The sequence below is a fragment of the Macrosteles quadrilineatus genome, unplaced genomic scaffold, assembly GCF_028750875.1.
Source record: "Macrosteles quadrilineatus isolate MER2022 unplaced genomic scaffold, UCM_ALF_1.0 Scaffold_1__1_contigs__length_201487025, whole genome shotgun sequence".
Taxonomy (NCBI): Eukaryota; Metazoa; Arthropoda; class Insecta; order Hemiptera; family Cicadellidae; genus Macrosteles; species Macrosteles quadrilineatus.
The window spans coordinates 61,622,967-61,639,471 of record NW_026542594.1 but is presented as its reverse complement, the minus strand read 5'-3'; the positions used below and the strand labels follow the sequence as shown (position 1 = coordinate 61,639,471).

Genomic DNA, 16,505 nt, shown 5'->3' with positions numbered 1-16,505 from the left:
ATCAAGTAACAGTTTTTCAGACTTGTTTTTTTAGAATGATTTTGGAGTTGCTATCTTGTTTTGGCTATGTTTACAATAGTAAAACATATTTTCACACTGCTTACATCAAAACAAAAAACGAAACCTCTCAATAATTTGCAATGTCAAAACAAAAAATTATCAAACAATTAAAGCAATATTTACATGCAAAGAATAAGAACACCTTCGCAAAAGAAAAGCAACCACAACACGCTCCTGTATTGCGGGTATTGCATTGACTTTCAGAGCGTTTTTGTATATGAATAGACTCCCTCATGAATTGAATCGTTTTTGACCACCACTGAATCGAATCTAATCGAATCGGAATTTCAATGCATTGTCGATGCATCACACACCCCTACTCAAAAGTTAAGTAATAATCAACATTAGTTTCTATTTTCCAAGGACGTTATTTCAACATGGACATTGTTTCTAGCAACTCTCAGCGTCCGACTAATCGTCTTTGACAAAATCAAAACATTCATATGAGCATCGTCGCCGTGAATAATAAACGAATCAACAAGCAAAATAACTATACCGATTGATATAATACGCAACATGCGGTACTGCATTCATATGAATCAGAAACAAGATAATTATTTTAATGACACTAGCAACACATTACACATATGTAAAGAGTGCAGTTAAACTAAATATTAACAATTAAAGTATCACCATTGTCTATGGGGTACTGAAGTTGTATTAATAGTCAAAGGTAACACCAAACACTTAATTTTCCATTCATTATTTTCTTTCTCGGTTTTTTTTTTGTTTAACCTAAAATATTTGTTAAACTCAAGACAAAACGGTGCAATACCGAGATCTGGTTTAGTCTTTTATTGGCTGTTCACTTGCTTTTGCTTTACGATTCGATTCATCTAGAACGAACAGAGATCAAATCAAATCAAATCAAAACATCTTTATTTTCCTTACATGTACATGGGTACAAAAATAGTGTCAAGTATAAAGTACTAAACTAGCTTAAAGATATAAATACATTTTAAGTATGAATAGGTATTTATTCAATGAGTTCCTCCATTGTATAAGGCGCCTTTTCTATTAAATGTTTTTTTAATTTAGATTTAAATAATTTATAATTTGATTCCTCCTTTATAGAGGCAGGCAATTTCCTTAGAATTAGTGATCCAGCAAAAGTTGGTTTTTTTTTTTTGGAGAATTCCAGCTTATAGGTTGAAGTTACAATATCCTTTTTATGTCTTGTATTGTAACTATGTGGCACAACTGGCTCATATTTTAGGCTGTCTCTTTTAGCTATACATGCTATTTCAAAAGTATACGCTGCAAAAACTGTAAAAATATTTAGATTTTTAAAGTGAGATTTAACTGATTCATCTTTTTTAAGGTGTAACATAGTTCTAATGGCTTTTTCTTGCATGATTAGAATTTTATTTAAATTTTTAATCGTAGTTGCCCCATATAGTCCAATGCCATAGTTTATGTGAGAATGAATATGGGCAAAATATATTTTTTTTAAGTGCATCTAAATTGCACAAATAAGACATTCTTTTCAATGCGTACACTCCAGAATTAAGCTTTTTTAATAACTTTTCAACGTGTTTATTCCAACTTAGATGTTCATCTACATAGAGACCTAAAAGTTTGGCTTCAGAAAGTTGTTCTATTGATTCTGAATCAATGATCAAATTGGGTTCAAGTTTCTGTTTACTTTGTTTAGTCGAAAAGGACATAAAGTTTGTTTTTGTTGTATTAAGATTCAAATTATTATTTTTTAGAAATTGTTGTATATTATACAATTCTACAAAGGCCGAAATTTCCAACTCCTCTTTACTTTTCTCCGCCACTGTTAAATTTGAATCATCTGCATATAAACAAATCTTACTCTTTTGAGGATTAACAATACTTTTAGGCAATTCTTTTATATAACATAAAAACAAAATTGGTCCCAAAATTGAACCCTGTGGCACCCCCCACTTAATTCTACGTTTATGAGAGTTAAATGTAGTTAAATAATTGTTTTTGTTTGATTTTATTTCAACAAATTGCATCCGACCATCCAAATAAGATTGAAACCATTTTAAGGGGACTCCCATTATTCCAAGACTTTCCAGTTTCTCTAGCAAAATTGAATGACAAACACTATCAAATGCTTTAGAGAGATCCATGTATATCCCTAGAACATTTTCACTGTTTTAAATTGATTCTACGATGGACTCAATGAAGTCAGTAGCTGCTGTTATTACTGATCTAAAGAGAAAAGTACTGATCTGAGATAAAGAAGTAAAGAACTATGGAGGTCAAATGAATGCCAATTTGTGCTCTTCTCTTGTTATTTGGAGCGCTGCGACGCCATTATAGTTTAGCTTACAGCACAATGACAAGCATAAATACAAATATGTAGTTTTAAGATCAAATAAAATATTTACAAGCCACAAAATACCGTGAATAATTTATTTGAAAATAATCTCTAGCAGTTTTCTGTTTTTGAACAGAGAAATATCTATTTTGGCCCTTTTTTTATGTTTTGTAACACAATTTTGTTTGCATTTGGAGCATTGCAAAGCATTGTATTGTAAGGAAGAGCAAAGAGGGGAGGATCTATGACTTTGAGAGGGCCCAAACTGTTTGGAGACAGTGATTTATGGCTTGTTTACATCCTACTGCCCTTCTTTCTGAGAAAAAGACCCTGCAGTTTCAAAAACATTGACTTGCAGTTTAAAAATATTGACTTGTGTTGGTAATTATTTATTTAGGTCTCTGTCTGTCACCAAACGACCAAACATAATTCAGTAGAATCTTGATGAACCGAAAATTATGTTACATAACCTCACTATCCCAGGTAAAAAACGTACCAAATAAATTTCTACGATAGTATTTAACTGGTAATCCTAGCTTGTTGGAAATGGATTCTATGTTCAACTACAGTATTTCAGTCCATAATTAATATGCAGTAGGCTCCCAAATTATTGTTTTTGAAACATCACAGTTCATTATGAACATTAAAATGGAAGCAGAAAAGACTAAAATATCAATCGATAGCCCAAGGTCACATCATGCTTGTGCTAGCAATCGTCTGCTCCTGCTGTGCCCTATGTCACAAAAGCTCGGCTGATAACGACATGATGCTCAGTGTAGTCTCAAATGGGAGGATTAGTAACCATGGCTACTTCTTGTATGAGTGGATGAAGGGAGAGAAAGAATAATGAAATTTGTATACCCTTTTTAAGAGTGTTGTTATTATCTTAAGTATAATTTAATTTTATACTTCTTTATGAGTTGTCCAATGTTTTGCCCTTTAACAAATTAATTGTTTTCAACTATGTGAACATCAATTTATAATTTATTACCGAAGTTCTTCTCTTCTGAAACAGCACCGCCAGAAGTAAGCCTAATAAAGGTTAACAATGGCCTAAAATATCATGGTTTAATACTTTTAAGAGTTTAAACACTTGTACAATACAGGGTGTTTTTAAAAGAATGCCGGGATTTTAAATGATAATTGTTTGGGTACTATTCAAGGTAACTAAACGTTTTATACGCCAAATTAGTCAAATTTAAGCTAAAATAACTAAGTTTTGTTTCCCGTGTAACAAGAGAGAAAATTTTGGCCTTGGCGTGCGTAAAACAGGTGCGCGGTGGTAGACCACTATTGTGACTCATAGTCATACGCTTTACGCCAGTCGCCAGTACAACGGTTTACAGCACAACAGAAGACACAGATTGCAATCTGTGTTTCAAACAGTTTATATCTATTGCTAAATTAAACCTAAGTACTTGATGATAGGCCTAAAGAAACTTGAAGCTGGTTTAATGAGTTTCGTGGCACCGAAGTATTTTGAAAAGACATTCACCTCGCCGGCTAAAAACAAGCGATGACATACTCGAAGAAATCCGACAATTCTGCATCAGAAGGCCGAAAAAATCGATTGCCCGACGAAGTCTTTAGTTGAACGAACCTAACTTAATCACGTGATGATGTTATCTATAAAAGATAGAGTCAAGAGATTGAGTTAAGACATCAGATAAACTCGCGGATCGCTTTAAGCGTACAGACTGCCAGTTTTACGTTCATAAGATTGATGAAAATCTGAATTTTATTGAATCATTCGGAATTGTATCATTCAAAGAATGAGAAAAAAAAAACTTTAGGCCTATTCTTTTCATTCAATTTGACATTTAAATCATTTAATTATATTGAATAGTCCCCGATCAACGACCATTTGAAATCCCGACATTCTTTTAAAAACACCCTGTATTGAATTTTTGTTTATAAATGCAAATCATGACATAACGTTTATTTACACAGCTTTACAATGTTTTATAGGTTTAAAAAACATAAATATTTAAAAGCACTTTATCGAATTAGTAGGTCTCTTTGAAATGCTACTAGATCTTATAGCCTAGATTTATCAAATAAATTTCAATGTAGTAACGAGTTAAAAATTGTTGAAGCAATATAAAAGTATAATATATTCATCATGTAACCAAATATACCCTCACTCAATTATTTATTATTCTATGTTTAACTAAAGACAGTTTCATGTTTATAAAATTTGTATTTAATAAACATACAAGATCGCAAACCAGCATGAAGTGCTTCGGGAAGAGAGTTTTTGTTTTGAAAATTAGTTATATTTTCAGTTTGAAAGTTACCAGAAATAAAAACCTGAAAGTACTCGTCCAAAAATGTGTTACCTGTCACTGCTTATGGTGGCTACGTACTGTCCGTTAGGGTCCCACGCAACTCCCTGGACAAACCCCTTGTGTTCCGTCAGGATCCCCAGGTTCTTACCTAAGCCAAAATCAATCAGTTAGCGTAACTTTTGTAGTAGCATAATTATAGAAAAGGTAAACATCACTACCATATTTAAATTATTTTAACATATTTAAATGCTTTACAGAACTTATTAATTATCAATTCAATCAAGTATGTAAATACAAAAAATATACTATGAGCATAATCTTAATCATAAAACAGTAGGTACCGGTATTAAATTTAACATGAACTTACAAGATTAACTACTGAATTATGAATAGTGAAGGCAAACCCAAACTTTCAGCAATTTAATTGGTAGTAAAAAGTTAAAGTATGTGCTATTCATTGCTTGTCATTAAAACATGGGTATTATTTCACTGAATAATAAAATATAAAAGTTTACAAAAATCATACCTGAAGAAACATTCCACAATATGGCAGTGTTATCAACAGAACCAGATATGAGGTGTTTGGAATCAGCAGACCAGCTTAAATCGTACACATCCTGTAAACATAATTTTAACCTTTGTTTGAAGTTGATTTGAGTTGTGCTATTTAACTATTTACAACTAGTTACATATTTAGATAAGAGAAAAGGCATTGTCAGAAAAGGTACAAATCATTCCTTGAAATCATTCCACGTACACACATAATTCCTTGGTGAATGGAACTAATACCGAAAAACCACAGATTCCCCAGCATAAGGAACTTAACATCAACAAAACCAACCCTTCATTGGTGTGTGGAACTACTACCTATAAAACCACTCACATTCCCTCCCTGGCATAAGGAACTAGTACCAACAAAACCACACATTCTCTAGCATGCGGAACTAGTACCTAAAAGACCACAGATTCCCCAGCATAAGTAACTTGCATCAGACAAAAATACACTTTCCTTGATGTGTGGAACTGTTACCGACCAAACCATACATTCTCTAGCATGAGGAACTTGTATCGTCAGACACCACACATTGTCTGACATAAGGAAACAGTAGTACCAACAAAATTACACATTCTGTGGCATGAGGAACTAGTATTGACAAAACCACACATGCATTAGTGTGTGGGGCTTGTACTGTACTGACAAAACAACACATTCCCTAAGCATGAGGAGCTTGTATTGATAAAACCATACATGCATTAGTGTGTGGGGCTTGTACTGACACAACCACCCATTCCCTAAGCATGAGGAACTGGTATTGACAAAACCACACATGCATTAGTGTGTGGGGCTTGTACTAACACAACCACACATTCCCTAAGCATGAGGAACTTGTATTGACAAAACCACACATGCATTAGTGTGTGGGGCTTGTACTGACACAACCACGCATTCCCTAAGCATGAGGAACTGGTATTGACAAAACCACACATGCGTGGGGCTTGTACTGACAAAACCACACATTCCCTAAGCATGAGGAACTGTGTTGACAAAACCACACATGCATTAGTGTGTGGGGCTTGTACTGACACAACCACGCATTCCCTAAGCATGAGGAACTGGTATTGACAAAACCACACATGCGTGGGGCTTGTACTGACAAAACCACACATTCCCTAAGCATGAGGAACTGTATTGACAAAACCACACATGCATTAATGTGTGGGGCTTGTACTGACAAAACCCCACATTCCCTGGGATCATCTCATAACTCCAAGGTTTCATAACTCCAAGTGATCATAACTCCAAAGTTTCATAAGTCCAAGAGATCATAACTCCAAATTATATTTAATCCAAAGTTTCAAAACTACAAGTACCCGAAAAGGGATAATTTCATTACTCCAAGAAAAATATAAGTGCAAGTGATCATAACTCCAAAGTTTCATAAGTCCAAGATATCATAACTCCAAAGTTTCATAAGTCCAAGTAAAAATTAAAGCAGAGTGTCATAACTCCAAAAGTTGAGTCGAGTCTCATATCTCCAAGTGGAATGTGTAGTACAGTCAGCACCACAAGTTCCTGCGCTGTCCGCTCCGCTGTAATACTGTCAGCAGCCTTTGCCGCATCATTGTATCCATATACCTACCGTCGCCTGTCAAACGATTATGTAATTTTGTTATATACTTACAGATTAATTAATTGATATACTTCTTACTTCTATGCTAAAGGTACTTTAACCTTTAACTACTCGCGCGGGTTTTACTAACGTATGTACTCGCGTGGGGTGTTTTTGACACCCCGTTATTACATATTTGTTATAATTAATTGTATTAACACTAATAATTGGTAAATAACATTTTTTGTTGTTATTTAAGTTTATTAAAACGTTTTTATTAGCTCGCTTTCTTGTCCGGTACAAATTTTGCAATCAATTTTATACTAACTTCCCGATGAGCTAGAGACTTGAAACTTGAAACATAGCCCACAAATGGAAGACAATGCAATATAATATCATTTAATTTTCATATTTCCCTTGGGCTACGCCCCATGGGCTTGTTTTTATTTTACTGTATACTGTTTCCAATATGAAAGAGTTATTTATTTTAAGTTATACAATGTAAATAATATATTTCTTTTACCAACTGCAGTTTGTGTGTGTATTTGGTCAAGTTTTGCATATAAACCATTTGTTGTATAAAAAAATATGTATTTTGTCATTGAACTGTTTTATATTGAATAACTAGCATATGTACTACCCGGAAAATATATAATTTTTAAAAGATTATAATATGTCTGTGAATGGTAAAGGTATTATTTTTCCCTAAAATGTACTACTAAAAAAACAGTTTTTAGGGGGGGGGGATCGTAATACACACAAGTTTTATGCAAACAAATTTATTTATATGTCAAAAACACTTGTTTGTTATCGAAATAAATGTAAATAAAAAATGTCCTTTCATTAATTTTAGAGTCTTTAGCAAAAAGAACAACATTACCTTATACAGGAACTTCTACATTTTACGAAACGTTAACACTCACGTGGGGAGTTGAAAACACCCTATACTTTGTAATACACATGTATTACCAAGTGAACACTAGAGATCGCACGGGGACTTTGGATGAGAAACGTTCCTGTGTTTCACAGTTTTAACTTTACATTTCAGGTAATTTACACTAAGTGTACAATGCAGTTGTCTGCTTGCAACATTGAGCAGATAGCAGACATAATAATCAAATAATTTCTAAAGTCAATGTTACATATGTTTCTCGTAAATGAAATGTATACTTGCAGTATCCAATCTCATTAGTATATATTTTGTTTCAAATGATTGCAATGTCTAATTTCGTTATTCAAAGTCAATTACAAGTCTGGTTCAATTAAATGTATTGTCTACCTCAAAGTATATATGTGTCATCTGGTTCTCATAAATTAAATGTCTATTTGCAGTAGCAGTATCCTAAATCAATAGTACGCCAGCTTCACAAAAATGAGAAATTTACTTGCAGTATCCAATGTCAATGGTCCATTTGGTTCACATAAATAAGATGCCTATTTGCAGCATTCAAAGTCAATGATACGTCGGGTTCACTTAAACGAATTGTTTACTTGAAGTATACAAACTCAATGGTACATATCGTTCACATAAATAAATTGTCTACTTGCAGGATCCAAAGAAATGGTTAATTTGATTCCCATAAACGGAGTGCCGATTCGCAGTATATTAAGTCAATGTTACGTCTGGTTCACGTCAATGGAATGTCTACTTGCAGCATCTAAACTCAGTGGTATCTTCGGTTCATATTGATGGAAGTCCTAATTATTGCAGTACCTATTCAAAGTCTGCATTATTTAATTGTAAGTCTAGTTCACTGAAATGGAAAGCCTACTTGGAATTGCAAGTTAAATGGAAATATAACTCAATGGTAGGCTTATATTTGGTTAAAATGTAATGGATATTTAGATTATTTAAAGTCAAAGGTGTTTCAGCCTTATTCTGGCGACCATAATTATTGGTTGTTTTCATTTTGTAGTAAATTATGCTCAATGATATTAATCTTATTGTTCTTCCCTTTTTCTGTGTCCTATACGGTAATGTACTTTTTAAACGATTCTTTGACTAACATATGTGGCATCTCTTGTTTATCTTTTTAGTTTTATCTCGCAAATAAAGTCATAGCAACCAATGAACCCATAAGGCCCATGTTAAATTTAAAAAAAAAAAAATTCACGTAGGGAAAAGCCCTGTGGTCCAATTTGTACCATTTAAGATTTATACATTCCCATGGTTGGTTACTATGATCGTGCTAAATTTCGTGTAGATCGCTTCAGCCGTTCAGGAGGTATTTGTAAAACAAAAAGAGGAGAGTAGTATAAGAGCTTCGCTTTGCGCCGTTCAATTACTAATGGTTGTTAATCCTCTATATATCAAAAACGGCTAATACGATTTCCTTCTAATTTGATAAATAATTTATATCTGGCCTAAAAACGTGTTTACTGCAGTTAAAACTGCTAGCAAAAAACTAACTACGCAACACAATTGAATTGAAAGTCTATAATTTTTAACATTGGCCTCATTGGTTTCCAAGTAACCATGACCATAGACTAATAGAACTATTTTAAGTTGTAGTGTGTTGTTATGTTCACCAAGGTTTTACGAGCAAATTAACGAATGCAGTGCAAAGGGGAAAACACCAGTTGTTATGAGTTGTGTACACGTAGTGTATGAGTTGAGTCTTAAACTCGTCGGAAATTATGACTTTCATTCTTTTTCAAAAAAGTTATTTGTTTTTTAATAACTACTTGACTTCTTTGCAATTGCTCGATTTCAAGCAACATGTACACTATGCATTAAAACGTCACAGAGTGATTTATTTCACGATGCTAATCATTAACCATTTGACATATTTTCATGATTTTGTGTTGCAAGAAACATCGTTACCCCTAGGACTGCCAATAACCGATACCGTATGTTTCAGTTCGAAAGACTATGACAACATACCTTAGTGTAGCAATAACACAAATAAGGTCCTCGATATCAATGCTTCTGTTTCATTCAATAAGATGTTTTATGACATTTCTTCAATTTGAATCATGCCTATTTATATTTCATTACTATATACATTACAAATAAAACTGTGAGCAATACTCTTACAAAACTTGTACAACCTTTTTTTGTCCGAACATAATCCCCCAGATAAACATATTTCCTAGCATCAAAAACATATTTTTTCAAGTAAATAAAACAAACGCCAATTAATTGCATTGCCCAGCTCTTTCATTAAATAAACAGAATTAAATTATTCAAACTGTGAAAGCATAACAGACGTAGCCCGTTGAATTCGGCCTATGGGGACCTGAGAAATTAGTCCATACCTATAATATTCAGCAAATATGCACATTCTAAGCTCAAGTTTGATGTGCTGTATGCCTATATTTTTATTTGGTAAACTGCCATAACCGTTTACATTTAATTTGATTGTATCTATATGCAATATTTATATTTTAATTTATATTTATATTAATATATTTTTTATTATGTTTATATTTATAGGCCTTTCTTACTTAAATTTACATTTTTTAAACGGGCAGTTCAGAAGACGGGGCACGGAAGCCACGTCATGTTGGTAACATTGACAATTCGAAGTAAGCGGCAGGCAGGTTGCCAGTATGGATACTAAAAAAGTCCCACACGCCCCTGCTCGCCCCTCCACGCAACTCTCTCCATCAATTCCAGAACATGAAAGGATCCATAATGTCATATGGGTTCAAGTTATGACCAAATGTTACAGGACCACTTTTGTTAGCTGTATTGTTCTACACCTTTTAATTTTTTAACTCTTCTCTAGAGTCATTATTAAAAGAATTAATAAATACTAGTGTACATGTTGCTCGAATTCGAGCAATTGCAAATATTACAGAAGATATTTCAAAACGAATAACAGTCATATTTACAACGAATTTAAAAGAGTCAACTCAAAGATTACCGGTGTGTAACTCAGACTATGTTTATCTTCGTTATTGATAAACCTAAAGCATTCGGGCCGGTTTTCTCCTTCTCAAAATGCCTCGCTGTACAGGCAACACAGGTCATTTATAGAGGGCCAATTGAGAACGAAAAGTCGTTTTGGGGTAGTGTTAGGGGGCATTTGTAACCTAATAGTTGAGATTGTCCAGGGTCAGGTGCTGACTGTGATGAGTTAAGCCTAGGTTCTGGCGCACACCGCTGGGATCGCCACGGTAGTTACAGCGTACGCGCTACGTAAACTACAGCGGTGTGCGCCCGAACTTATGGTAACCATGGTAACCGCAGCACGGCTGACAGTCTATATTTAATTCTTTTTGTCTATGCTAATACTCGCCACTGTTCTGTGAGCTGCGGTCGTTATCACGATTACGCCTCCTGTCTATATGTGTTGTTGTCGTCACGTCGGAGGCATATAAAAGAAAAAAAAAACAACAAATAAACAAATGATAGCTACACAAAACAACGATAAATGTTACAATCGTACTAACACGATCCGTCATAGCTACACAAAACAACGATAAATAAATACACAAATTTAAGATACTGTACAACCATACTAACAAAATCCGTCTTGGAGGTTATGTTTACACAAACTCAAATAGTAAATAAATGTACTCGATGGGTTTCATTGAATTGAAAAATAAATAACAGCAATTAAATTAAACAGCTGACCAAAATGTAAACAATTATGTTCTTCATAAGGATAACATGGGAACTTTCAAAGCCACTGGGGCAGAGCCCAAGGGACTTTTTCAAAAATGTAAGGCCAGTTTGCAAATCTACGCGACACGTTCTTTCCAATGAGATGTCAATGGATAAAATCGGTTAAGAAATGGTGCAGGAGTTCAACCGACAAAGTTTCATGTAGCGTATTAATTATATAGATTTTCGTAATGAGCGACATTTCCTACCTGTAGGCTAAACGAAACGTGATACGTATATCTATATAATTAATACGCGAACACGAAGTTTGTCGGTTGAACTCCTCCGTCATTTCTTAACCGATTTTATCCATTGACGTATCATTGGAAAGAGCGTGTCGCGTAGATTTGCAAACTGGCCTTGAACTGGATTTGAAAAAGTCCCTTGGGCTCTACCCCAGTGGCTTTGAAGGTTCCCATGTTATCCTTATGAAGATCATAATTGTTTAAATTTTGATCAGCTGTATAATTTAATTGCTGTCAATATTTAAACTGCATTTCAAAGAAAAGCGTCCTACAAAAATTAAATCTTTGAAAAATAAATCATTGAAAGAACCCATTTGCAAATTATTGAAACATTAAAAGTCATAGAACGCCCACTAGTAGAAGAAATAGAGATAGTATTTTTTTAAAGAATTAACTATCGTCGTTAGCCTTTATAATGAAGAACACCTACAAGATTCAGATTCCTACAAACTATGAACCAGGATGTTAGCCGAAGTGCTACAAATTTTATTAGGAAACATGGACTTAACTTTGTAATCATTGCAGAGGAAAGCCCTCTAAAGCCAAATAAATCTGGTACGTCAATGACATTAATCTATGTTTTCATAAAAGTCAAGCAATTTTAATAATAGCCTATGAAAATATCCAAGAGCCCCTTACCAACATTTTACTGAAGGCTTTTAATTATTATTCATATGCTAAGGGAAACAAAAATCATCTGAACAACAGAAGGTCTTTAACTTTGCATTTCTCAGGTAAACATAATTAACGTTATTGCAACTAAACAAAAAATACACCAATTGAACAAATAAAATTGTGACAGACAATTTGATGAAAAATAAGTACGACAACGAATTTAACACAAACAAAAAACTAACATTTGGATTATGAGTTAAAATTCTGGTGACGCAATAACAACGATAAATATACAGAAAATCTAAACAAATTGAAGACTGGTACACAATCATCACATGTTAGATTTTCAGCGTGGGATGAATATAGATAAGTTCATATTTTATTTGGATTGTGGTCGAGTTTTGACCACTGGACGACATCAATTCTTATATTAAAGTACTTAACTCATTAAGGTACTTCAATAATACCTAAATGATAAATACCTTCTATTTAACTCAAATAAAACAATCTGGTATTAGGTATAGATGTATTTACTCAAAAACCTATTTCTATGATAATTTAGTCACGAAATCCAAATGTTTAGACCTATCTATAGATTATATCCGCTTGTTTGGATCATACAAGTCTAGATAGTATTTTTAAAATTTTAAATATGGTATTTTTTTATTAAACCCATTATGCACTACAGACATTTTGCGTACAATTTACTTTGCTAACATACACTCTCATATTTGTTACGGAATAAAGATTTATGAGGGAACAAGTAATTGTAACTATAATCAAATTTTATATTTACAAATGAATGCTACAAGATGAAACCTTAACCTGGATTAATACTGTTTACATTTTTACCGAAAATAGGAGATGAAAAATAGTGGAAAAAAAGGCACTACGACTTATTTGCGTTGTGCACCACGAATATTATGTAGAAAAAATTTCGAAATTTCGTACATACAGCTTAAGAAGTTAAGACTAAATATTTTTCATAGTTTAGAAATTTTAAAACGTGAACTAATACTGTATTTCCTTAATATTGTTGTTGGAAGACGGCAATTGCTAAAATACTGTGCGCGTAAACTAATTCATTCACATCATGGTGGTCATCTAAGTCGATTATTGGACAAACTAAAAGTCTTACGAAAAAATGTTTGGAACAAAAATTGAAGAACATCTTATTATCTATACTTTTCTCGCTGAAAGTTTTCATCTGACCAAAAAATAAAAAAAATCCTCGCTCACTTACTTTTTCATGTTTACATTGAACAACCTTTTCATATTTTCCATTATTAAACATTAATCATCTGCACGAACTAAATTGTATTTATATAGTATTAAACATCAGTTTACGCAGAATTTAAATATATAAATTCCATCTTCTCACTATTTGTATTACAATTTAGACGAACGTGCAAAGCGACAGGGAACGCACCACTTCGAATAATCTCGCCAACATCGGAAACTCTCTTCCAGCATGTGTGTGTGTAATGGGTGCGTGTGTGTGCGTACGTTATCGCTTCCTGCACAGACTGTACCCATTGTCACTTGGAGTTATGAAACTTGGTGTTATGAACCCTTGGAGTTTTGAAACTTGGACTTGTGGTCCTTGCAAATCTGTACGTTTGGAGTTATGAAATTTTGTATTTTAATTTACTTGGTTTTATTTTAACTTGGACTTATGAATCTTGGAGTTATGAACGCTTGGAGTTATGAAACTTGGTCTTATGATATTTTGGTTTTAATTTACTTGGACATAATTTTACTTGGAGTTATGAAATGTTGTATTTAAAAGTACTTGGAGTTATGAAAACTTGGAGTTATGAACCTCACCCCATTCCCTAAGCATGAGGAACTGTATTTGCAAAACCATACATTCTTTCCACATTTTTTCCAGGTCCCTTGAAATTCAAGGTTTTCTCCCGGTTGGTACACACCCTACGTTTACAATGAACTCTTTTTTAAAGCCTATATTTTAATGGGTAGCCTAAGTAAAAGCTTGATACCTGTAAATGCCCTCGCAACACCTTGACACTTGTCCATTGTTCCTTGAAAGATTCGCCTTCCTCTTTGAAGAGTTCTGGAGGATCATTTGATTTTTTCATTTTCCATAAAATGATGCAAGCCTCTGAAACATTGATACACATTATTTTTAACTATGAGAAAAAACTTGTCCATTAAATGTTACAAAATATTTTAGGGTCCCATTATTTGAACAAGGCCTGCTTGTGCGATAGCTTGATGATTTGTTTGTTTCACAAATTTGTCCCTCAAAAATAACAGTTCAAGGGCTGACATTATCAGGTGGCCCAACAACATACATTGGTTGTAGGACACTATGGCCAGAAAAAAAGGCCACATAATCAAAAGAGCAGAAAAATATTCATGAAGAGCAAGGGTAACAGAGTTAATTAACATTTTTAGGGTGAGAAATATGTCCAATCCGAGCTACAGAACAGTAAATATAGGCCACTGAACGGATTTTCTGTCAAAGCCATTCCATACCCCAGCGCCAACATTCAAAGTCTCAAAAAGCTCTTGGATGTACGCTATCTACTTTTAAAAATATCGCATATCATATTCACACAGCAGGACCAAGGCCTTGTGCCATGCCCGCTAACTGGCGATGCGTGGCTACCGTTCGCTCCTTGAGCAATCTTTTTAAATGTGGCGGTCAAAAATTTTGAGTCCATACAGTACATTCATTCTAAAATCAATTTGTCATTGTCACCCTTGAGATCACGCATTAAGAGATGAGATTCGCCGTAACGCTTTCTTTATCTGTTGATTGGATGTACATACTCGTCTCTATTTTTAAACAATATAATACCAGCTCATCACTACTGCTACTGCTGCAGGAGTCATCAAACCAATGTAAGCCGCACAAAAATTCAGATTTACACCACGGGACAGTAGGAGCAAAAAACTGTATCACTCACATACAAAAAAAAAAAAAAAAAAAAAAAAAATATATATATATATATATATATATATATATATATATTGGTGAGAAAAATGAAATTTCTCTAACCTATGGGTTTCAGGCTCAATATAACTCTTAAATCTAGTGTGATGGGAATGAATGGGTTGGGTCATGAATGAGGATAGATTGTCTTTAACCCAATTTGAAATTTCTAAAATATAGTGATCATTAAATGTTAAAACTGAAAATGTTTGAAAAAGATTTTCACAAGGAGTTCTACGAGGAACTCGCCTAATAATTCTAATTGCTTTTTGTTGAAGTTTGAATATTTTGTTGGAGTGGCATGAGTTTCTCCAAACCAGAATACCATATGTCATTATTGAAGAAAAATAAGCATGATAAACTATAAGCTGAGTCTTTAAGTTAACAGCTTGTCTGATTGTGCGAAGAGAGAAAATACAGCGGTTTAATCGTTTGATTAAATTAACAACTTGTGATTTCCAGTTAAGATTTTCATTGACAGTTATACCTAAAAAATTCACATTTTGCTGCAGTGGCATTTTAGATTTCGATGTTGTAATTTTATCTGTTTTATATTGATTATTATTAGAACTAAACTCTATAAGCTCAGTTTTATTATCATTCATAACCAACCCATTCACGTGGAACCAGTCTCTGAGAGCTTGTACCTCCCTGTCGAGTGTGTGCCGCAGGGAGTCAATACTGGGTGCCGTACATAGCACCATTGTATCGTCTGCATCAGTGCCGGATTTAGGGTACTTGCGGCCCTAGGCCAAATTACTTGAGCGGCCCTCCCCCTGGGATGGAAATTCCTTGCGATCGCAGAAGTAATCGTGAATATCTCCTAGGCATTAAAGAGACACCATCATCGACACCCGCGATCGTGGATGAAATCGTGGGACATCTCTTCTAAAGGTCGCCGGTTCGATCCTGAGAAAAGTCAGTAGCTTTTTGATGGTTCGAAACTGGACCCAGCTGTTCCTGATCATTGGGCTTTAAATAAATGATCCTGACTAATGAAACCGCTGATATTAGTCAGTAACAAAGCTACACAGGTCATCACACACCATTCTACACTCATCTTTCACTCATATTTGGGTTAAAATACGCACCTAGGTGGCGTCCCCATCTCAATGATTGATAATTGAAATAATTGATAAAACCATGTCAAAGCCATCATAAGTATCTGTGACCGTGACCATGGCAAAATCATGAACATCCCCCGGGCTGCAACAAAGCGGACATCATCCTCGACACTAGCGACTGCGGCGAAATCGTGATCATATCTCGTGAGCTGTGACCTTGAGGACCGTCACCCGTGTCCACAGTAAAATCGTGAACAT

At 34.2% G+C, this 16,505-nt stretch overlaps 1 protein-coding gene across 1 annotated transcript in view; it reads right to left on the bottom strand.

The window, feature by feature from the left end:
• The window catches only part of LOC128983290 (chromatin assembly factor 1 subunit B), a 45,637-nt gene that overhangs the window by 17,651 nt on the left and 11,481 nt on the right, over positions 1-16,505 (bottom strand). Inside the window, exons 3-5 of the mRNA XM_054402534.1 lie at positions 14,225-14,346; positions 5,168-5,258; positions 4,693-4,789 (exon numbers count right to left, since the gene is read on the bottom strand). Of these exons, the coding sequence (XP_054258509.1) occupies positions 4,693-4,789; positions 5,168-5,258; positions 14,225-14,346 (310 nt within the window). The remainder of the gene's footprint in view (positions 1-4,692; positions 4,790-5,167; positions 5,259-14,224; positions 14,347-16,505) is intronic.